The sequence below is a fragment of the Carassius auratus genome, unplaced genomic scaffold (genome assembly GCF_003368295.1).
Source record: "Carassius auratus strain Wakin unplaced genomic scaffold, ASM336829v1 scaf_tig00214865, whole genome shotgun sequence".
Taxonomy (NCBI): domain Eukaryota; kingdom Metazoa; phylum Chordata; class Actinopteri; order Cypriniformes; family Cyprinidae; genus Carassius; species Carassius auratus.
In genome coordinates, this window is record NW_020527836.1 from 37,297 (window position 1) to 56,452 (window position 19,156).

Here is a 19,156-nt window from a genome sequence, read left to right on the forward strand (position 1 = left end):
AGTCCTTTTAATAGTGTGTAGGAAGTACTCAAATTTATGAAATGAAAAACTCACGTCCTACATATTCTGTTCCATGTAATGAAAACACATCACATATTGACGTTCAAGTATGAAGTATTTCAAATCTTATTATTGTGAAAATAATTATTTACTTCAGAAGAATTAAACTAGAAAGTAAGTGAAAAAGGACACGTTTTCAGAGCCACATTACAACAGTCAGTACTGGTGCTGTCCTGACCTGCGGTTCTGTAAACGAATGACCTCATAGACAGATGCTGCGAAAAAACACATTAGTAATTCTGAATTTACCTTAAATAAACGAGAAAATTATTTTTTAACATAAGATGAATGTCTTTAGGTACTTCAACCATACCTACTCCATGTTTTAACCTAAATGATGTGTAACTAAATAAATAAATAACAATACAATATATAAATAGACAAATGAACTGTCAGAAGAAGAAAAAAAATGCACAACTCTTATGAGGCTTTAGACAAAATAGTGGATAATATTATAAAAAAGACTATAACTCTGTGAAAGACTATAACAATAATTAACAAAGAAAGAAAGAAAGAAAGAAAAGAAAGAAAGAAAGAAAGAAAGAAAGAAAGAAAGAAAGAAAGAAAGAAAGAAAGAAAGAAAGAAGAGAGAAAGAAAGAACTACCATGAAAATAACCTTATGTATCTGGTTCAAAATTCATTAGTGCAATGAGAAAGTATGTGATGCCACATTTGTGCTCTTCTGTGCCATGCAAAGTTGAATTGTTGATGCTGATTTAATTTGATTAGTAATTTATTCCTCCTGATTGTATCTTATTATTTTAATTAAATTTATTGTTGAATAAAATTTTTAAAAAGTTTAAAATTAAAAATAAATAAATAAAAGTTTATACATCTTTTTGGGACAAAATATAGCATATATTTAATAAAGTTAGAGGCATTACAAATGTAACACACAAAAAAATTTAAATAGAAAACTTTAAGGAGTCGAGTAGGAAAACAAGTGCTCTTGAAAATTTATGCAAGCATGGAGTCCTTAAGATAATGTTACCTTTTAAAAACTATTTGCAAATGTTTATGCAAAGTGTAAACTCTAAAATGTAATCTACAAATCAGGCAATATTGTGCCAGTAAATAAGAGGTGTTTTTAAGGGGTTAGCTAAATGGGATCATCACTAATCATTCAGAGTTTTAATCAAATCATTCTTTCATTTAACTAATTCTTTATTATCATTATTATTATTATTATTATTATTATTATTATTATTATTATTATTATATTATTATTATTATTATTATTATTAAACACAATCAGTTATTAATGATGCTTACATTAAAAAGTGCAGTCACACACAATGTATCTTTAATTTGGCCAGAATTGCAGGTGCCTCTCTTAATATCCAAGATGGTTTGGAGAAAATATGAAATAAGTTTAATGTTATTATAGATTATATAGTGTTTTATAATTAAATACATCCAAAAGGTCATCTAAAATTACAATTCCAACCCCCACCCACCTTCCAACCTAGAGTCCCCTCAGTGAATTTTGACCATTTCCACGACTGGATATAACACAGATATTTGTAATGAAGTGTGAGATTCACCCATAGGATTTAAACAAGAACCACTTTAAAAAGAAGTGCCTGACATAATCATCATAATCATCATCATCATCATCATCATCAATAAAACAACAGGAAATCAAGAGAGTCCAGAAGAAGTTAACTTGTCTTACCTCGTCTTCATTTCCTTTAATGTCAAGTGTTATCATGCTAGAGCCAAACTGAATATTGTGTTGCTTTTTCAGAGTCCCACCAGCAGGAAGAGTGTTTTCATTATATGAACTCACAAACTTAAAGTCACTGGTGCGCGAGCCTGTGGTTAGATACGCGTCATAATTGTAAGAGCTGCGGAGAGTTCCTGCTCCATCCACCTCTGCATAGTTGGGAGGGAGATAGGCACTGGGAATAGCAACTGCTCCATCAAACAACAGTCTGGGCTTTCTCCTGTGACAAAACTTCACTGCCACGATCAGAATGATGAACGTCAGGAAGAAGGTGGACACAGAAACTAATGCAATGATCAAATATGATGTCAGTTCAGAGTTGTTTTCATAAGTCATATCTTTAAGTTCAGGAACTTCAGAAAGGTTGTCAGAAATTAGTAAATTTACAGCACAGGTGGTGGACAGAGAGGTCTGTCCATTATCCTTCACTGAAATAACAAGGTTCTGCTTCATATTGTCAGATTCAGAAATGTCTCGTTGTGTTTTGATCTCTCCACTGTGGAGACCAATGGAGAAAAGTCCAGGATCAGTAGATTTGACAATCTGATAGGACAGCCATGCATTCTGTCCAGAGTCAGCATCTACAGCGATCACCTTGGACACCAGAGAGCCAGAGAGAGTCGATTTAGGGATCATTTCAGTCATTAAAGACTTTCCATCGGGGACAGGGTATAATATCTGTGGAGAGTTATCATTCTCATCTGTTATGAAGACTTTCACAGTCACGTTACTGCTGAGCGGTGGAGATCCATTGTCTCTGGCAACAACTTTGACAGTGAAGTTTCTGAACTGCTCATAGTCAAATGATCTTACAGCATGAATCACCCCTGTATCTCCATTAATAGATAGAAAGGAGGACACTGGGACCCCATTGACTTCACTGGGAGCCAGAGAGTACAGTACAGTCCCGTTCTGTCTCCAGTCTGGGTCATTTGCACTGACAGAACAAACAGAAGTACCTGGTTTATTATTTTCACTTATGTAAGTGCTGTAGGACTGCTGTTCAAACAAAGGAGGATTGTCATTCACATCTGAGACAAATAAATTAATTATCATGGAGGTGGATAGTGGTGGAGATCCCCCATCTGTGGCTGTGATGGTAATATTATAATCAGATTCTTTCTCTCTGTCTAGAGCTTTTGTAGTAATCAGAGAGAAATAGTTTTTAACAGATGGGTTCAGTTTGAAAAGGAACATTTTGCTGAACAGAGCAACGAATCTGCCGATTTTCTCCTGAGTCTTTGTCTTGAACATTAATGATTCCCACCTCGGTGCCTGGCTCAGAGTTTTCAGGTACCGGATTATTCAAAGATTTAAGGATGATTCTTGGTGAATTATCATTAACATCAGTTATATCTATTATAATTTTAGCAGTTGATGCCAGTCCAGAGGCATCTTTGGACTGAATTATCATTTCATAATTTTTTTCACTTTCATAATCGATTTCTCCAACCACCATAATTTGTCCCGTTTTTTTATCAATTGAAAACAATTTTACAGCTTTGTCTGATATTCTGCTGAATTCATAGGTCACTTCGCCGTTTGGACCTTCATCAGCATCAGTGGCGCTCACTTTGATTATCTCTGTTCCTGAAGGTGTATTTTCAGCCACAGTGACTTTATAAACAGACTCACTAAACACTGGCACATTATCATTAGCATCGAGAACAGTGATGTGTATGACAGCAGTTCCAGATCTCTGTGGTGAACCACCATCAGTGGCTGTGAGTATCATATCTATCTCCTTCTGCTGCTCACGATCCAACTCCTTTTCCAACACTAGTTCAGCGTATTTTCCTCCATCTACACTTTCGTGAATATCCAATACAAAATGTTTATTTTTCGCAAGTGCATAACCTTTAATACCATTTTTTCCTATATCCTTGTCATGTGCCTCATCCAAGCGGAATTTCTGGCCTTTGTCTGCTGATTCTGTAATTTCAAAACTAATACGTTCGTTTGGAAATCGTGGTGCATTGTCATTTATATCCTGAATTTGTAGAATTATACGGTGCACTTCAAGAGGGTTTTCCAGGACGAGCTCATAACTCAGAATGCAGGACATTCGAGATCCACAAAGCTCCTCTCGGTCTATTGTCTCTGTCACGATTAAATCACCAGTATTCAGATTAACATCACAGTACCGTTTGCTGCTGTCCTCCGTTTCTATCCGAGTCTTACGAGCAGACAATTGTTTCAAATCCATCCTCAAATCCTTGGCTATATTTCCAATTACATACTGGAGCTTCGTTTCTTCCGGAATATTGTAGCTCAGATCATCACAGACGGTTCTGAGAGCAAAGAGAACGAGGGCAACGAAATGCGTAAAAAAAGGAATTGAAAACAGCCTGTGTTCCATTTTTGAAGATTAGATTTTGCACCTTCTCAATTGCAAACAGATCTTAGAAATATGCTATAATAATTATATCTGTGTCGACGGACTGTTACTCCATTTTGTTCGGCGTTTATTCTAACAGACAGATCTCTTGTTGCATACATTACAAATGGGAGGAGAGACGCATTACTTTGCAGACTTAGTGAATAGCGACACTGTGAGTATTATCTGTTAATTGCAACACTCAAATATTTAATGAAAGGACTTCAGTGATTAAACTAAGTTACGTGTCATATTTGAAAAGGCGTATTATTGTAAAAAAAAATAGTTTGCATAAACGTGTAGCTATATTTATATTGGGAAGGAACTGAAAATTGTCACGCAATCAAAAATAAACTTTAAAAGACAGCTCTGTCGCTGTCCAGTCTTCTGGTCCTGAAACCGGTGACCTTACAGACATTAGAACAGACAGTGATGTGTATGACAGCAGTGCCAGACCTCTGCGGTCAACCACCACCATCAGTGGCTGTGAGTATCATATCTATCTCTCTCTGCTGCTCACGATCCAACTCCTTTTCCAACACGAGTTCAGCGTATTTTCCTCCATCTGCAGTATCATGTCTGAATCATGAACATAATGCAAACTGAAGTTCTGGCCTTTGCCTTCCGATTCCTTTTTTTTTTTTTTTCACCAGTTCAAATAAACGTAGTTCCTTAGTATGTTTTCACCTCAGAGTGAAAAAAAATAAATAAATAATAATAATGAGAAAGCTTGTATCAAAATGTCATGAAGCTGTTAACTCTGGCAAAGATCAAATACACTGTTTTATTAGACATATTTTTCAATACGTTTCTTAAATAAAAAAAAAAAAAAAAAAAAACGTGGACCTGCAGTGCTCATAATCTAAATACACTAAGGAAAAGATAAGATAAATCCATGCCTCAAGAGTAGAACGTTGCATTTTTCAAATTTGATGAAGGCAACATTTTCGTCGATCACACCACCAAAAAGTCTAAATGCCGTGCAGAAATATACACATTTGATGAACCAGTAATCGGGTCCACTAAACAGTTTCCATTATATCAGTAGTAAACTTGTTCTGAGCTGAATAAGAAATACTAAAGGGATAATATAAATATAATGCACAACAATAAAGTGTGAGGTTATCATAAAATAATACCCCACCACAAATGTTTAATCAAGAACCGCTTACTCAATACTAATACTATTCAAAATCCATAGTGAACACATAATCAAAGTAAAAATAATCGAAGTTAAACCTCTCTTACCTCATCTTCATTTTGTGCAACATCAAGTGTTATCATATTGGTTCCAAATTGAATAGTGCGCTCCTTTTTCAGAGTCCCACCAGCAGGAAGCGTGTTTTCATTATACGAACTCACAAACTTAAAGTCACTGGTGCGCGAGCCTGTGGTTAGATACGCGTCATAATTGTAAGAGCTGCGGAGAGTTCCTGCTCCATCCACCTCTGCATAGTTGGGAGGGAGATAGGCACTGGGAACAGCGACTGCTCCATCAAACAACAGTCTGGGCTTTCTCCTGTGACAAAACTTCACTGCCACGATCAGAATGATGAACGTCAGGAAGAAGGTGGACACAGAAACTAATGCAATGATCAAATATGATGTCAGTTCAGAGTTGTTTTCCTCATAAGTCATATCTTTAAGTTCAGGAACTTCAGAAAGGTTGTCAGAAATTAGTAAATTTACAGCACAGGTGGTGGACAGAGAGGTCTGTCCATTATCCTTCACTGAAATAACAAGGTTCTGCTTCATATTGTCAGATTCAGAAATGTCTCGTTGTGTTTTGATCTCTCCACTGTGGAGACCAATGGAGAAAAGTCCAGGATCAGTAGATTTGACAATCTGATAGGACAGCCATGCATTCTGTCCAGAGTCAGCATCTATAGCGATCACCTTGGACACCAGAGTGCCAGAGAGAGACACTTTAGGGATCATTTCAGTCATTAAAGACTTTCCATCGGGGACAGGGTATAATATCTGTGGAGAGTTATCATTCTCATCTGTTATGAAGACTTTCACAGTCACGTTACTGCTGAGCGGTGGAGATCCATTGTCTCTGGCAACAACTTTGACAGTGAAGTTTCTGAACTGCTCATAGTCAAATGATCTTACAGCATGAATCACCCCTGTATCTCCATTAATAGATAGAAAGGAGGACACTGGGACCCCATTGACTTCACTGGGAGCCAGAGAGTACAGTACAGTCCCGTTCTGTCTCCAGTCTGGGTCATTTGCACTGACAGAACAAACAGAAGTACCTGGTTTATTATTTTCACTTATATAAACCGCATATGTCTGTAACTCAAATATAGGGGAGTTGTCGTTGATGTCGGAAACTTGTATGTTCAGAGTTAGATTCGAGAATAAGGATGGTGTACCTCCATCCGTTGCTGTTATTGTTACATTATAATTTTCGATTTGCTCCCGATCAAGCGAACGAGTTGTAGTGATAATAAAATAAGACTTGATGTACGGCTGAAGTTGAAATGGCTGACTTGAAGAAATGGAACAACTAACGCGGCTGTTTTCACCGGAATCTTGGTCCTTTACATTTATTACAGCGACCTCTGAACCGGGTGGGATATTTTCTGGGATTTGGCTATTCAGAGACTTTACTGATATAACAGGCGCGTTGTCATTTATGTCATCTATTTCAATGACAACTTTACAGTGGCCTGTCTGACCTCCACCGTCCTCCGCCTGCACTTCCATCTCGTACAATGAGGACTTTTCGTGGTCCATCTGTCCAATTACGGATATTTCTCCATAATTTTCGTCAATTTTAAACAATTCTTTTGTGTTGTCAGATAGGTGATTGATATAATATGTTATTTGTCCATTTGCGCCCTCATCCACATCGATCGCAGCAATTGTAATGACAGACGTTCCGAGTGCTGCATTTTCGGATAAACGAGTTTTGTACAAAGGCTGCGAAAATACTGGTGCATTATCATTCACATCTATCACGAACACTTCGATAACAACAGTTCCAGATTTAGGAGGATTTCCCCCATCCACCGCAGACAATATTAAGGAATGCTCTCCTCTTGTCTCTCTATCCAGACTGTTTTTCAAAACTATGTCCACATACCTGTCTTTATTTGATTTTGAATCAAGAACAAAGTATTTGTTTTTGACTAAGAATATAGGTCTGGACTGAATTTATTCCAACATCCAAATCGCGTGCACGAGCTATTTGTAATTTACTTCCGATAGGTGCTGCTTCGCTTATCTCTAGCTTAATTGAATCTTTGGGGAAAGCAGGGGGGTTGTCATTGATATCCTGGACCTCCAAAACAACGTTATGAAGCTCTAAAGGATTCTCAAGAATAAATTCAAAGTGCATGAGGCAGGGGGAGGTCGTTCCACACAGCATCTCTCGGTCGATCCTTTCTGTAACAAAAAGATTTCCAGAACCCACGTCTACTTCACAATATCTTTTATCCCCTTGGTAATCCAAACGGGCTTTGCGAAACGTCAAGCGATCGGAATCCAAATTGAGGTCCTTACTTAGACTTCCAATAACATATTTTGTCTTTGTTTCCTCCGGCACAGAATAACGAACATCAGCAGCAGCAATGCAAAAAAGAAGCGATGCTATCCATAATCGCCATTTGGCAAAACGCAGTTTAGACATTTTCGCCATATTATGGTATAATAAAGTAAAGCGTTGTTTTGAAAAGCTCTTCACAAACAACCGACTTATGTCGTCGTCGTCCGCACAAATGTTAACATAACAGAAATATACCCGCACCAATGGGTGTGTGCTTATGCCCTAAAACAGCAGTGCTAGTCAACAGCGACGCTCTGTGGTTGAATTGAGTTTAGGTTTGGTCTGTGAGGTTTTTGTCATGGTGAGCAGATGCCACTATTTATTTATTTATTTATTTATTTGTTTATTTATTTATTTAGTAATGGAGGTTTAAATCCACGATTTTATTCTTACCTGGTATGTCACATATAACTCTGAAATAGTATTATTTTCTAAAAAGAAGACCTGATTAATACAAAACCCTAAAACACTAAATATTAACTTGGGCTTTTGTTCACACTGCGGATAAACCACAAAAACCAACAGTAGGCATATTAATATGACATTATGGTCTTTGTTTTAATTCCAAACGTTTGTAAGTATTTATATGGATAAAGAGTACTTTGTTAATTATTATTATTATTATTATTATTATTTATTTATAGGTGTAGATCATGTCAGCTACACACGCCACAAACTGGCGCATGTTTTCAGCACCATGGACAGCGCACTCCGTACAGTCGCGAAACAAAGCAGCTGAAATAGATACTTCAGATACAGCTAAAATTCGAGTTGGAAAGGTATTCAGCATACTGAGAAAATGTTTTATTTTATATTCTTATATCTATATCTATCTATCTATCTATCTATCTATCTATCTATCTATCTATCTATCTATCTATATATATATATATATATATATATATATATATATATATATAGTATACATAGTCAAGAGAGAGAAAGTGACAGTTTAGCCAATGCTAGACTGACTAAGCCTAAAATAGAAACAGAAATATAAACTAACACTAGCTTATATTTTTGTATTCTATGTGTTTTCTTTTTCTATTTAGTAATCCGTCAGAATGTTGGAGAAAAGATCCGAAAGAGGCAGTTTCAATGCATACATTATTATACATTCAAAGTTCAGTTGTTCAAACTTGCATTTTGCCTTACTTCAAATAATTACCCCAAGCACGGGAACTTAATTTAATCCTTGTATTTCATTCCTTGGAGAACAATAGCATCGGTTTGTTTCAGAAGATGTATTATTTGTGAAGGTGAAACTTTCAGGTCCAGTTATTTGAATAGTCACTAAAAATCTTGCAATAGAAAGCTTATTCAAGTTACCACATAGCCTGCCACTGTAAGCTGTGAACCAGTTTAATGACAAATATCCAGCTGGTAAAAAGTGTTAGGTTAGCACATCCGATGTTAAAGATAAAATGCATGTGGTGTAATGTTATTTTTAGTGCAAAAGATGAACAAATATTTAATATAGACTATTATTTAAACCAATGCTGTTTGCTAACAATATAGACAGGCATAATATAAACCACATATAAATCTCCAATACTTATGAAAGAAAACTTTATTTGTGATTTATAAACAAAACACATTACCAGATTTCATAAAGTAATATAAAATAATAAACACCATTACACTGATGAGCAGGTGTACAAAAAAAAAACAAAAAAAACAAACAAAAACAAATCATCCAACAGATTTTCACTGTCAAAGTCAAAAGCATAGTGCCACTTAGGCACTGTATGAATTGATATAGAATTACTACACACAAGCAGAATACATAGACCTTTTTATTTCCTGTTTTATCATTTTTTAGTTTTTTTTTTCTTTTTCTTTTTTTTTATTATCATTATAATTTTTTTTTTTTTTTTGAAGGGAGAGGTTTATATCATAGGGAAGTATGAACTGGCTCACATTACAGTGTCATTGATTTCAAAGCCTAGCACAAAACGAAGGATTGATCCTTTCAAGTTGCAAAAATCATAAGGTTGTAAAAAAAAAAAGAAAAGCAATTTAGATCAAAACACTACAGCATTACATATAGCTAAAATGTTAATATTGATCACCACAGAGCCGACATCTTTTCAGTGTCTTCTTTTTATGCTCTATGCATGTATGTAATCAGTATATGTTTGTGTATGAATAATTTGATTAATGTCTACATACTTCAGCAGAGATGATACACATCTCCAGTTTGATCATAAATGAGAAAAAAATTATAATTATGAAAAACATATCTGTTCTTTTATATCTATATATAATTTCTGTTTTAATTGCGTTTAACATGCAATACAGTCACTTGGTGATCTGACAGCACTGAACCACACCTGAAAGAAACTCAAGTGAGAGAGAGTGAGTGTTTGTGTCTGCGTGTGTGTGTGTGTGTATTTTGTGATTATCTTTTTGTGATTATGTTTTGTGTGTGTCTCATAGCAGCAAGAACATCTCTCCTTTACTGAACAGTATCTCTACAGACTTAGAAGGGAAAGAAAGGAGAGATGCGCTCCCTCTTAAAAACAGAAAATTTAAGCATGATGTCTGAATGTTAAGAAAACATTCCCATTATTTACACAATTTTAATCAACAACTATGGAACTGTCATGAAGCTATATCTCATTATTGATATATACAGTAGAAAAACTCTGTACTGCCCACCACTGTGGTCTTCTCAGTCTAATCTCCACTCAACTTCTATTTTTGCCCTAGAAAGCACCATATGCTGTAGTTAGTTAAACATGCCCATAATCATGGCTGCATAGTCCATGGTGGTTCAACTGCTGTGAGAGCATATCACTGGTGTGTCTTGAGTGTGTGTGTATGCATGTAGGGGCCAGTACCTGTGCTTATGATTTCCAGCAGAAGAAGTGAATAATATTAACTTGATCTTCTGCTCTTTCTTGTCACATTGTACAATACGAGCCACCAGGGGGCAGTACTGACATGAGGCCAGCAATGCACATCAGATAAAGGGAGGTTGGCAACATTGGAAATGCAAAAGTTACAAGCAATAGCTAAGGGCATGTAGCTGGACTAAGACATAAAGCTGTCAGGAAGTGTGATGACATCTATCAAACATTCAAAACAGCAGCAAAGGAAGTGGGTGTGTTTTGAAATGAAGCCACAAGCATTCATTATACTATTTTACAGACTATTGAGAGGCTGTAATGCTTCAGTCCTGTGGTGATTTTAGGCGGACAGCATGTGGACAGCCTGTTGATAGTGTGTTATGCATTAGAGAGCACAAATGCACATCAATTTGTGATTTGTATTTATACAAATCATTTGTGTGCATAAGATTAGATTTACTTGCTCTTAGAAAATATACTAAGTAAAGCATCATTTTGAGATGTCAGCAATACTTTGGGAGCAGGACAGAAGCGTTAGAGATCTCTGTGGCCTGTTCTAGGACGTTTTTGTGAGTGCAAAGCAAGTGATTTCGCTGCTACATTCCCAGCTCTGTGGGCATTTATCTGCTCTAGAAATCAGATACTGGTCTTTCTGATAAAGTGGTCTTTTTTTCTTTTACAAAGTTCTGTTTCCAGCAGATCAAGGAGTGAGACAGAGCCAGGGGTGGTTGTTTCTTCCCCTTGTGACGTTGAGGGAGGAAGGCAGGGATGGAGTTAGAGAAAACTCTTGTTATGGCATGAGTTCATATCCAGTTTAACTGGATTAATTTGATCCTTTTAAAAGAGGAGAGGGACTTCCCTCATTGTGGTTGAAAATGTAATTTACAAGGTGTGACTCGGCTTGGTTTGCATTTTGCAGACTAGAGTTCTTTCTTGGACATCGCTGATTAATTTCAGCTAGAACTAGAAAAATAGCCAATCAGAGTCACTGGTTCACAGGGTTAATTTGTAATTGATCTTCTTTATTTAACTGGAGTTGGTAAATAATGTATGTAGAAGGAACTTCTCTCTTTACATTTTCAGTATTTTTGGTTTTCTCTTTCTGTCAGCATTTGCTACAAACATAAGCTGATAGCTGTAATACTGTAGTGGGACGTTCTTTGTTACTCCTCGCCATCATCTTTTCCTTTATCCTTCTTGTCCTTCTTTTCCTTCTTCTTCTTTTTCTTCTTCTTAGACTCCTCTTTCTTTCCGAAGGTGATGAACTCGCCCTTATCATCAACGGCACCTGGGTCCTGCCGAATGGAGATGATGGCAGGAGAGCCGGGAATAATGAAGGCTTCAGGGGGGATCTCTCCCGGCTTCAGGACTTGTGGAGGACCGTACCCAGGGCCTGCACCGTAGCGGAAGCTCCAGCTGTTACTGTTGACTCCAGCTCCAACAGGAGGGGACAGCTGTCCCTCTCCCTCCCCATCTGAGTGAGAAAAATTACAATGATTAGAATGTGTCATCATTACTTTCCTCAAAAAAAAAAAAAAAAACAAGAAATTGAGTTGCCTAATGGATCAAAGAACAGGTTTAAAACCAAAAAAAAAAAGCCTAAATTTCTAGTAGTAGAATTAATTTTTGATATGTTTGGAGAGACAGAAATGTCAGAGTGATGCAACTTTTCCTGATATTATAACAAAACAAAAAATCTTATTAAAGAATGAAAGTCTTGAAATGAAAAAGTTTGGCAGGGTTAATTGCGGTTGTAAAATGAAATATGGTGTGACTCTCCAAAAACTGTTTATGAATAATATATTTATTATTAATAATTTATTACATAAATAAATAAATAAATGCATGAATGAATGAATTATTGAATGTTACTCCTTTTAACTTGAAGGTTACACAACATAACAAGAGTCTCTGCATTTAAAAGTAAAAAAAAAAAAAAAAATCAAACACTTGATTACTTTGCACATGTGTTTTATAATATAATATAATATAATATAATATAATATAATATAATATAATATAATATAATATAATATAATATAATATAATATAATATAATATAATATAATCACGTTGGTTTTCTTTATTTAACGCTGATCTAAACCTACAAGTTATACAAACAGAGAGGGACACTGGATCACTCTGGAGTGCACTTTCATACAATGTTCATGTTTGAAAGTGTACTACCCCAACAGGGAAAGAGAGCTGGGTCTGGAATGAGAGACTTATGTACTACTTTCCCTACAGCAACAGGGCTCTTTGCCACACCAGTTAACTCTATGACCTACTTCCATTTCTGGGTTTTATTTAGATCTCACCATGGCCCTGAAATGAAATTATGTTTTTGATCTGTACGTTTACTATGACTTATTTCAATAAATGCAAAACCTAGCAGGGATTATCCATTATGTTATTCTTTCCTCGGCTTAAATGAATCTGCACGGGTGAATTGTGCATCTCTGTGTATGTGGAGCAACTAGACTAAATTAGGAATCCTTCTCCTGCTCAGTTTCAGTCACATGTCTAAATTTAGGCACATCAAATCCTGCCATTAATATGCAATCTGCTCTTTTTTAATGTGTCTACTGATCTATTATGTATAATCTTGAACATCCTAAAAATATACCTCTCCGTCCATACAGAACAGTAATGGTACACAGATGGTACAGAAAGGAGTCAATGAGGGAGTTTTTACATGCACACATACACAGAAGCACTGTGTGCCACCCCTTGGGCTTGACAGATCACATTTGTCTGAGAAGGTCAGAAATTGTGGTTTAGAGTGGTAGCATTTACTTTCAGAGTGGTCAGATCTCTACTGAGAGAGTAACTCATGTGTTCATGTGTTAGTCACACCTCACTCCATCTCCCTGTGGCTTTCATTGTGGCAGCAATATCAGTGCATGTGTGTGTCTGTGTGTTAAGTTTCATGTCAGAGCAGGTCAACTGAGCAGACTAGTTTTTGTCCTCATGAGACTAAAGAGAAGATCAGCAGAGTGGAGATGGAAGCAACAGTCTAAAACTGACTTTCATTGCATTTCTCTCTTTGTTGTAAAGCTCAGTGACAAAAGTGTCCACATTTAAAAAGAAAAAAAAGTTTTAAAATGTGCTAAGTGCTTGAAAAATGTACTTTTTGTATTAATGTTGTTTTCATATACGTTTAGAAATAGTAGCCTAAAATTATTTTAATAACTTCATTTTATGACTCAGAAATAAGAACTAACATATTTTTTCTTCTTCATAATTTCATTTGTTGGCTGCACCTTTGATTGATGCATCAACACTTTGATTCTGCAAGTGTTTTTCAACTGTTAATGAGCAGCGAAGCGGTTTTCTTAAAATAAAAAAAATAAAAAAAGAATTTAAAAAAAACAACAAAAAAATTCCCCTTAGAAATAAAATAAAAGATTATGCCAAAAAAGTTTTGGTTTTCTTTTTAAGAATTCATTTAATAAAGCTCTTTTTAGTATGATAACAGGATATTTATCACATTGATACTGACTTTATTCAAAATATATTTTATTCTAGAAATTAAAAACATGTTTATAACAGAATGTGTCTATGAGTTTGAAGTGCATTTTTAAATGTATTTTTTAATAAATGATTATACTTTCGTGTGATTTTTTTTCACATGGTTCTAAAAAATCATACCATTTTTAAGAACTTTCGATTTAATGTCTCTAAAAAATAAAAGTAAATAATAATACCTTTTTAGTTCCTGAATCTTTCTAATTGATGGATGCTCCAGATGACTTCAGTTCTGCTAACATTTTCCAACTATTAACGTTTCTTTTCTTTGTTTCTCGGGATAGTTATATCAATCTTATGCCAAATTAATTTTATTCCAGAAATTAAAAATAATTATTGATGTTTCCAAGTCATTGTATATACAAATTAGATTTGTTTAATTGATTTCGGGGGGTGGGGGGTGATTGATGTTGTCACTGACCCTTACATATATATGCTGTCTTGATATTCAGTCAAGATTGTGATATATTTTAGTTGATGATTTTACTTTATGCTCAACAAGCATATTTTGTTTTGTTTTAGAGTTTGTTGATAGGTTTTACAATAAATTAACCTGTGAAAAGTAATAAAAAGAGCTTAAGACTAAACCCCCATAACTCCACTAGATCCTCATACTGTCTAAAAATCCTGATCTGTTCTCATATTTTAGTAAAATGTTAATAATAATAATAATAATAATAATAATAATAACAGCAGCAACAATACAGAGCAGCATTACATATTGTATTGCTATATCAGTGCAGCCAGATAAATGTGTGCATTTAAAGACAAATACTTGATCTAATATTCATTCATGTGTTAGATGCATATGTGCTACTTTTTGTGCTATTTCTGGTCCTTTCAGGCCTCCGGTCTTTTTTTCTGTGATGTTTCTACCTCTCCATTCCTCTCCCCTTCCACACCTTGCTCGTTCTTCCATTTTGAGTACGGCTGGTTGCCATGGAAACCTCCTCCCCACCCCCACTCGCCCACTCCCAGCTGCTCCTGCTGCAGTATCTAAGATTCGTTGTTGTTGCCTGGCAACCAGTCACACAGTGTTTCCTAGCAACAAGACCACCGGAGGGGTCTGCCAATCCTGAACCTCTGTGCATCTCCAGCCCCCGCATCCCACCTCGTCTCTTCCAGCATCACTCTCATTCTATCATCCCTTTCCTCCTCTATTGCTCGCCATCTCTCAGCATCCCACAAGCTTTATCTTTTAAATGACTCTCAGTTTAGTATCCTCATATATCTCTCATATTCATCTGTGTCTCATTTTCCTGCACGGTCTCTTTTCCGTTCCTCCAGTTCCCATGACCTCGATCGCGTTGTAATTCGCAAGCACTAAACCAGCGCTTACACAAAACACCTATGTTGCCTCAATAACACAACATAAGTCAACACAACATTAGCCTGCTAATAAACACTATTTAGTTGGACAACTAGACTGGGTTTCAAAAGTCTATCAGATTTGCGGTGTGTAGTTCGTCCTTCTGCTTCACCTCTCTGCAGGTTGCTAATAAAGAATCAATGAATTTATCTTTCTCCTCTCCTCTTTTTTCCCTCAGTGCCTCTTTTGATCTGTCCCACTAATGCTATCCACTGTCTGCCATCATTCCAGTTCAGCTCTGCTCTATCAGCTTGTCAATATCTCCACCATCCACCACCCAGGAGACCCACCACACTTGCTCCATTCCTCTAATGGCACATTAGATTGATCGTCCTCTGTCTATCTGGCTGATCTTTGAGGAGAAGCATATCTCAGTAATGCAAATTCAATAACCCCAAACAGGCCTCGTGCATCACAATATTTAGATACTTCGGTTCTGAACTTCAGCAGAGTAAATGAAAGATGCAATTTTAGCACAATGGGCATGTACACACACGAGGTAAATTGGGTTGTCAGTTTACCTTGTAATGCTTAATCCTGTTCTATACACACACATTTAATTTACTGCCTTCTACAACTGAATTAACTCCTAAAAAAATCAGGTAGTGACAAAAGCATTTAGATAAATTATACTGGAGTGTATTTCCCAAAAGCATTGTTACACAGCTATTGTCTTAAGTTCTTCCATTACCATTACAGATAAATGATTCAGTATTTCCCAAACCCATATTTGAAACAAACATTCACATACAGTATTGCACACCTGTGTGGTTGGAACTGTGGTTAAAAGCATAGATTCTTCTTAGTATGCTATGTGGTCTTAAATTATGCACAAAAAGCAAGCTAACATGCAGTACAATCTATATATTTTAAATATGATCTATATTAATACATACATCTGAATCTATATATTTTAGAATGTGCTTTAATAAGTGCCATTTTTGAAGACTGTGCATATGAATAAATGGGCAAGTATGACTATGAAGGAGAAACTGTGATGAATCTAAACTAAAATAAAGCAAAATGGAAACAAAATTCATACAAAAATGTGAAGTATGTCACCAGCTGCAATGTTCATCACAGCATCATCTTAGATATCTTGAATTATTTCGCATCTCATCATTAAAGTAATAGTTGACCCACAAATGAAAATTCTGTCATTAATTACTAACCATCATGTCGTTCCAAACCTGTAAGACCTTCATTCAGTTTTGGAACACAAATTAAGATATTTTTTGATGAAATCCGAGAGCTTTCTGACCCTCCATAGACAGCAATGCAACTGTCAAGTTCAAGACCCCAAAAGGTATTAAGGACACTGTTAAAATAATCCATGTGACATCAGAGGTTCAACCATAATGTCATGAAGCTACAAGAATACTTTTTGAATCTACAAGAATTACATTATGACAGTAATACCATGCATGCGTGTGGAGCTGCTGAAGTAGAACCCGGATGTGCTGCACTCTGTTTAAAAGCAAAAGACGATGCAAGCTGTACATAAAACAGCGACATAAACGTTTCAATTACATTGCTGTCTATGCAGGGTCAGCTCTCAGATTTCATAAAAATATCTTAATTTGTGTTCCAAATATGAACGAAGGTCTTACGGGTTTAGAATGACATGAAAGTGAGAAATTAATGACAGAATATTAATTATTAGGTGAACTATCCCTTTAACAACTGTCCTATATTGTTCATTGTTCAAACCACAGAAATGTGACCATGTTCAGGAAAAGTTTGTTTCTACAGCAATGCATTATACTATGCATGTTAAGCAGCGTGTACACTGCCAATATTTTACAACATTGTTGTAGGGGAATATATTATTAACCAGTTGTTAATGAGATATTTTAATGCAAATCAGTTGTGCAAATTCTGTATGCATGGCACAAGAAATCACACGGAACTAGGTAAGCAAATAAGAAACAGCCCATAAAACAAATCAAATGCTCCATCTTGGAGCATCTCTACCTGCACTTGCCTAGTTCATTATGGATTTCTTTATGGACCAAGACAAGCCCATAGACATAAAAAAAAAAAAAAAAAAAAAAAAAATGGCTCTGCTGACAGTTTTTAGTTAAAAATCACTTAAAGTAATGAGTCTTTAGTCGCTGTAATATCACTTTGGTCAAAACTAGCAGATACCAAATGCCAGATGCCAGAACATTGGTGTCAATCACTGCATACTTCACTCCTATTATTTAAATGCAGTTTCACTCCTATATTTAAATATGGTTGTTACTCCAGAAACTGTGTGCTTGGCCATTGTGTGCTTACCCAAAATAAACATATTTGATTTATTGTGTCAACTAATGGTTTTGTTGCCTAATTATGTGCTGAAATGAGGCATTTGAGGGACACCACTAAATTACAAAGGGAATTCTTTCAAGGAAGGACTGGCCTTGTTACATCAGTACATGTTAATAATGGACTTACGGAAGAAGAGAAGGAAAATATTCTAGTAACTCTATAAAAATGACACACCATCGACCACAGAAAGTCATTGCCTGGATTGCTAGTTACAGAAAGTCTGAAAAAATGAATGGGAAAGCTCAAGCCAGACTTGCAGACTTGTTCCCTGTCATTTTGGATCTAGAGAACAGTTTTGCAACACGAAGAGACAACACAAAGTACATCTTGTACTTAGATTCAGGATCTTTCAGGGCATGCAAGACTTTAAAAGAGCAAGAAGAGGACAGAGAGAGAGGAAGAGCTGATATTTTTTTGGATGAATAAACATAACCTGCTTTAAACAGATTGTTTTAAACATGCATGAACCCATGTCACTTTGAATCAGCTTCAATCTGGCTCAAAAAGTTTTTGATCGGTCTTGATTTCTTCCTAAGATTCATTACGAAGAATCCAGAATCACCATATGTATTAGGCATATTAATTAAAACAGATGTAATAGGTTGATGGACATGATAATTTGCAAGAGAAAATTACTAGATTAGCAAGAGCATGAAGTTTTGCGAGAAGATGATTGAGTCGTTGGTTTCGGATGATTAAAATGTAATTACACTGCGGATGTCTTTAAGATGTGACCTCACCTGCTGCACTGGAGACTGTGGGCCAGTTCTGGACCAGCATGCCTTGCGCTCCCTGCATCACAGCTGATGCCTCCTCCATATGCACAGAACTAAAAAATAAAACATTTAGCATGTCATTATTCTTGAAAAAAAAAATCACATCCATTATTATTATTATTATTTATTTATTATTATTATTTTGAGTGGTATTAAAAATACACTGAAAAAATGATCAGTAAAAATGATTTGAAAAATAATTCACATTAAAATACAGCTTCACTTTTAGGCTGTAGTAGCTGAGGGTGACAGTTGTGTTATGTGTCAAGAGCTGCTGTGTTTGCATGCATTTATTTAAGCTTTGGTCTGAAGGTGAGCGTGATGGTGAAGGTACATGTTACAGCGTGTGCTAGACTATCTGTGATCTAATGTGCTGTGTGTGAGGTGATGTGTGTGCGGCGGGTGAGTTGTCATAATGGTCTCGTGATGTTTTAACTCCTTCAGACACGTTGACTGGAAAGCACATTGACAGAGTTTCTAAATATATACAGGAAAGAAGGCAGGAAGATGCACAAGAGGATACAAAAATGACCTCTTTTTAAGTATATTAAATATATATATATATATATATATATATAGTAGATATTTTATAAAATCT

General features: G+C 35.9%; 1 protein-coding gene and 1 pseudogene across 3 annotated transcripts in view; both read right to left on the bottom strand.

Moving 5' to 3' along the window:
* Positions 1-5,397: 5,397 nt before the first annotated feature.
* Positions 5,398-7,928, bottom strand: LOC113093104 (protocadherin beta-16-like; annotated as a pseudogene).
* Positions 7,929-9,581: 1,653 nt separating this feature from the next.
* LOC113093105 (protocadherin alpha-C2-like) overlaps positions 9,582-19,156 on the bottom strand; it is a 36,712-nt gene continuing 27,137 nt past the window's right edge. For all 3 annotated transcript variants that reach the window (XM_026258950.1, XM_026258949.1, XM_026258948.1), the window contains exons 3-4: positions 18,523-18,611; positions 9,582-12,046 (exon numbers count right to left, since the gene is read on the bottom strand). In XM_026258950.1, coding sequence (XP_026114735.1) covers positions 11,736-12,046; positions 18,523-18,611 — 400 coding nt within the window. In that variant the 3' untranslated portion in view covers positions 9,582-11,735. The remainder of the gene's footprint in view (positions 12,047-18,522; positions 18,612-19,156) is intronic.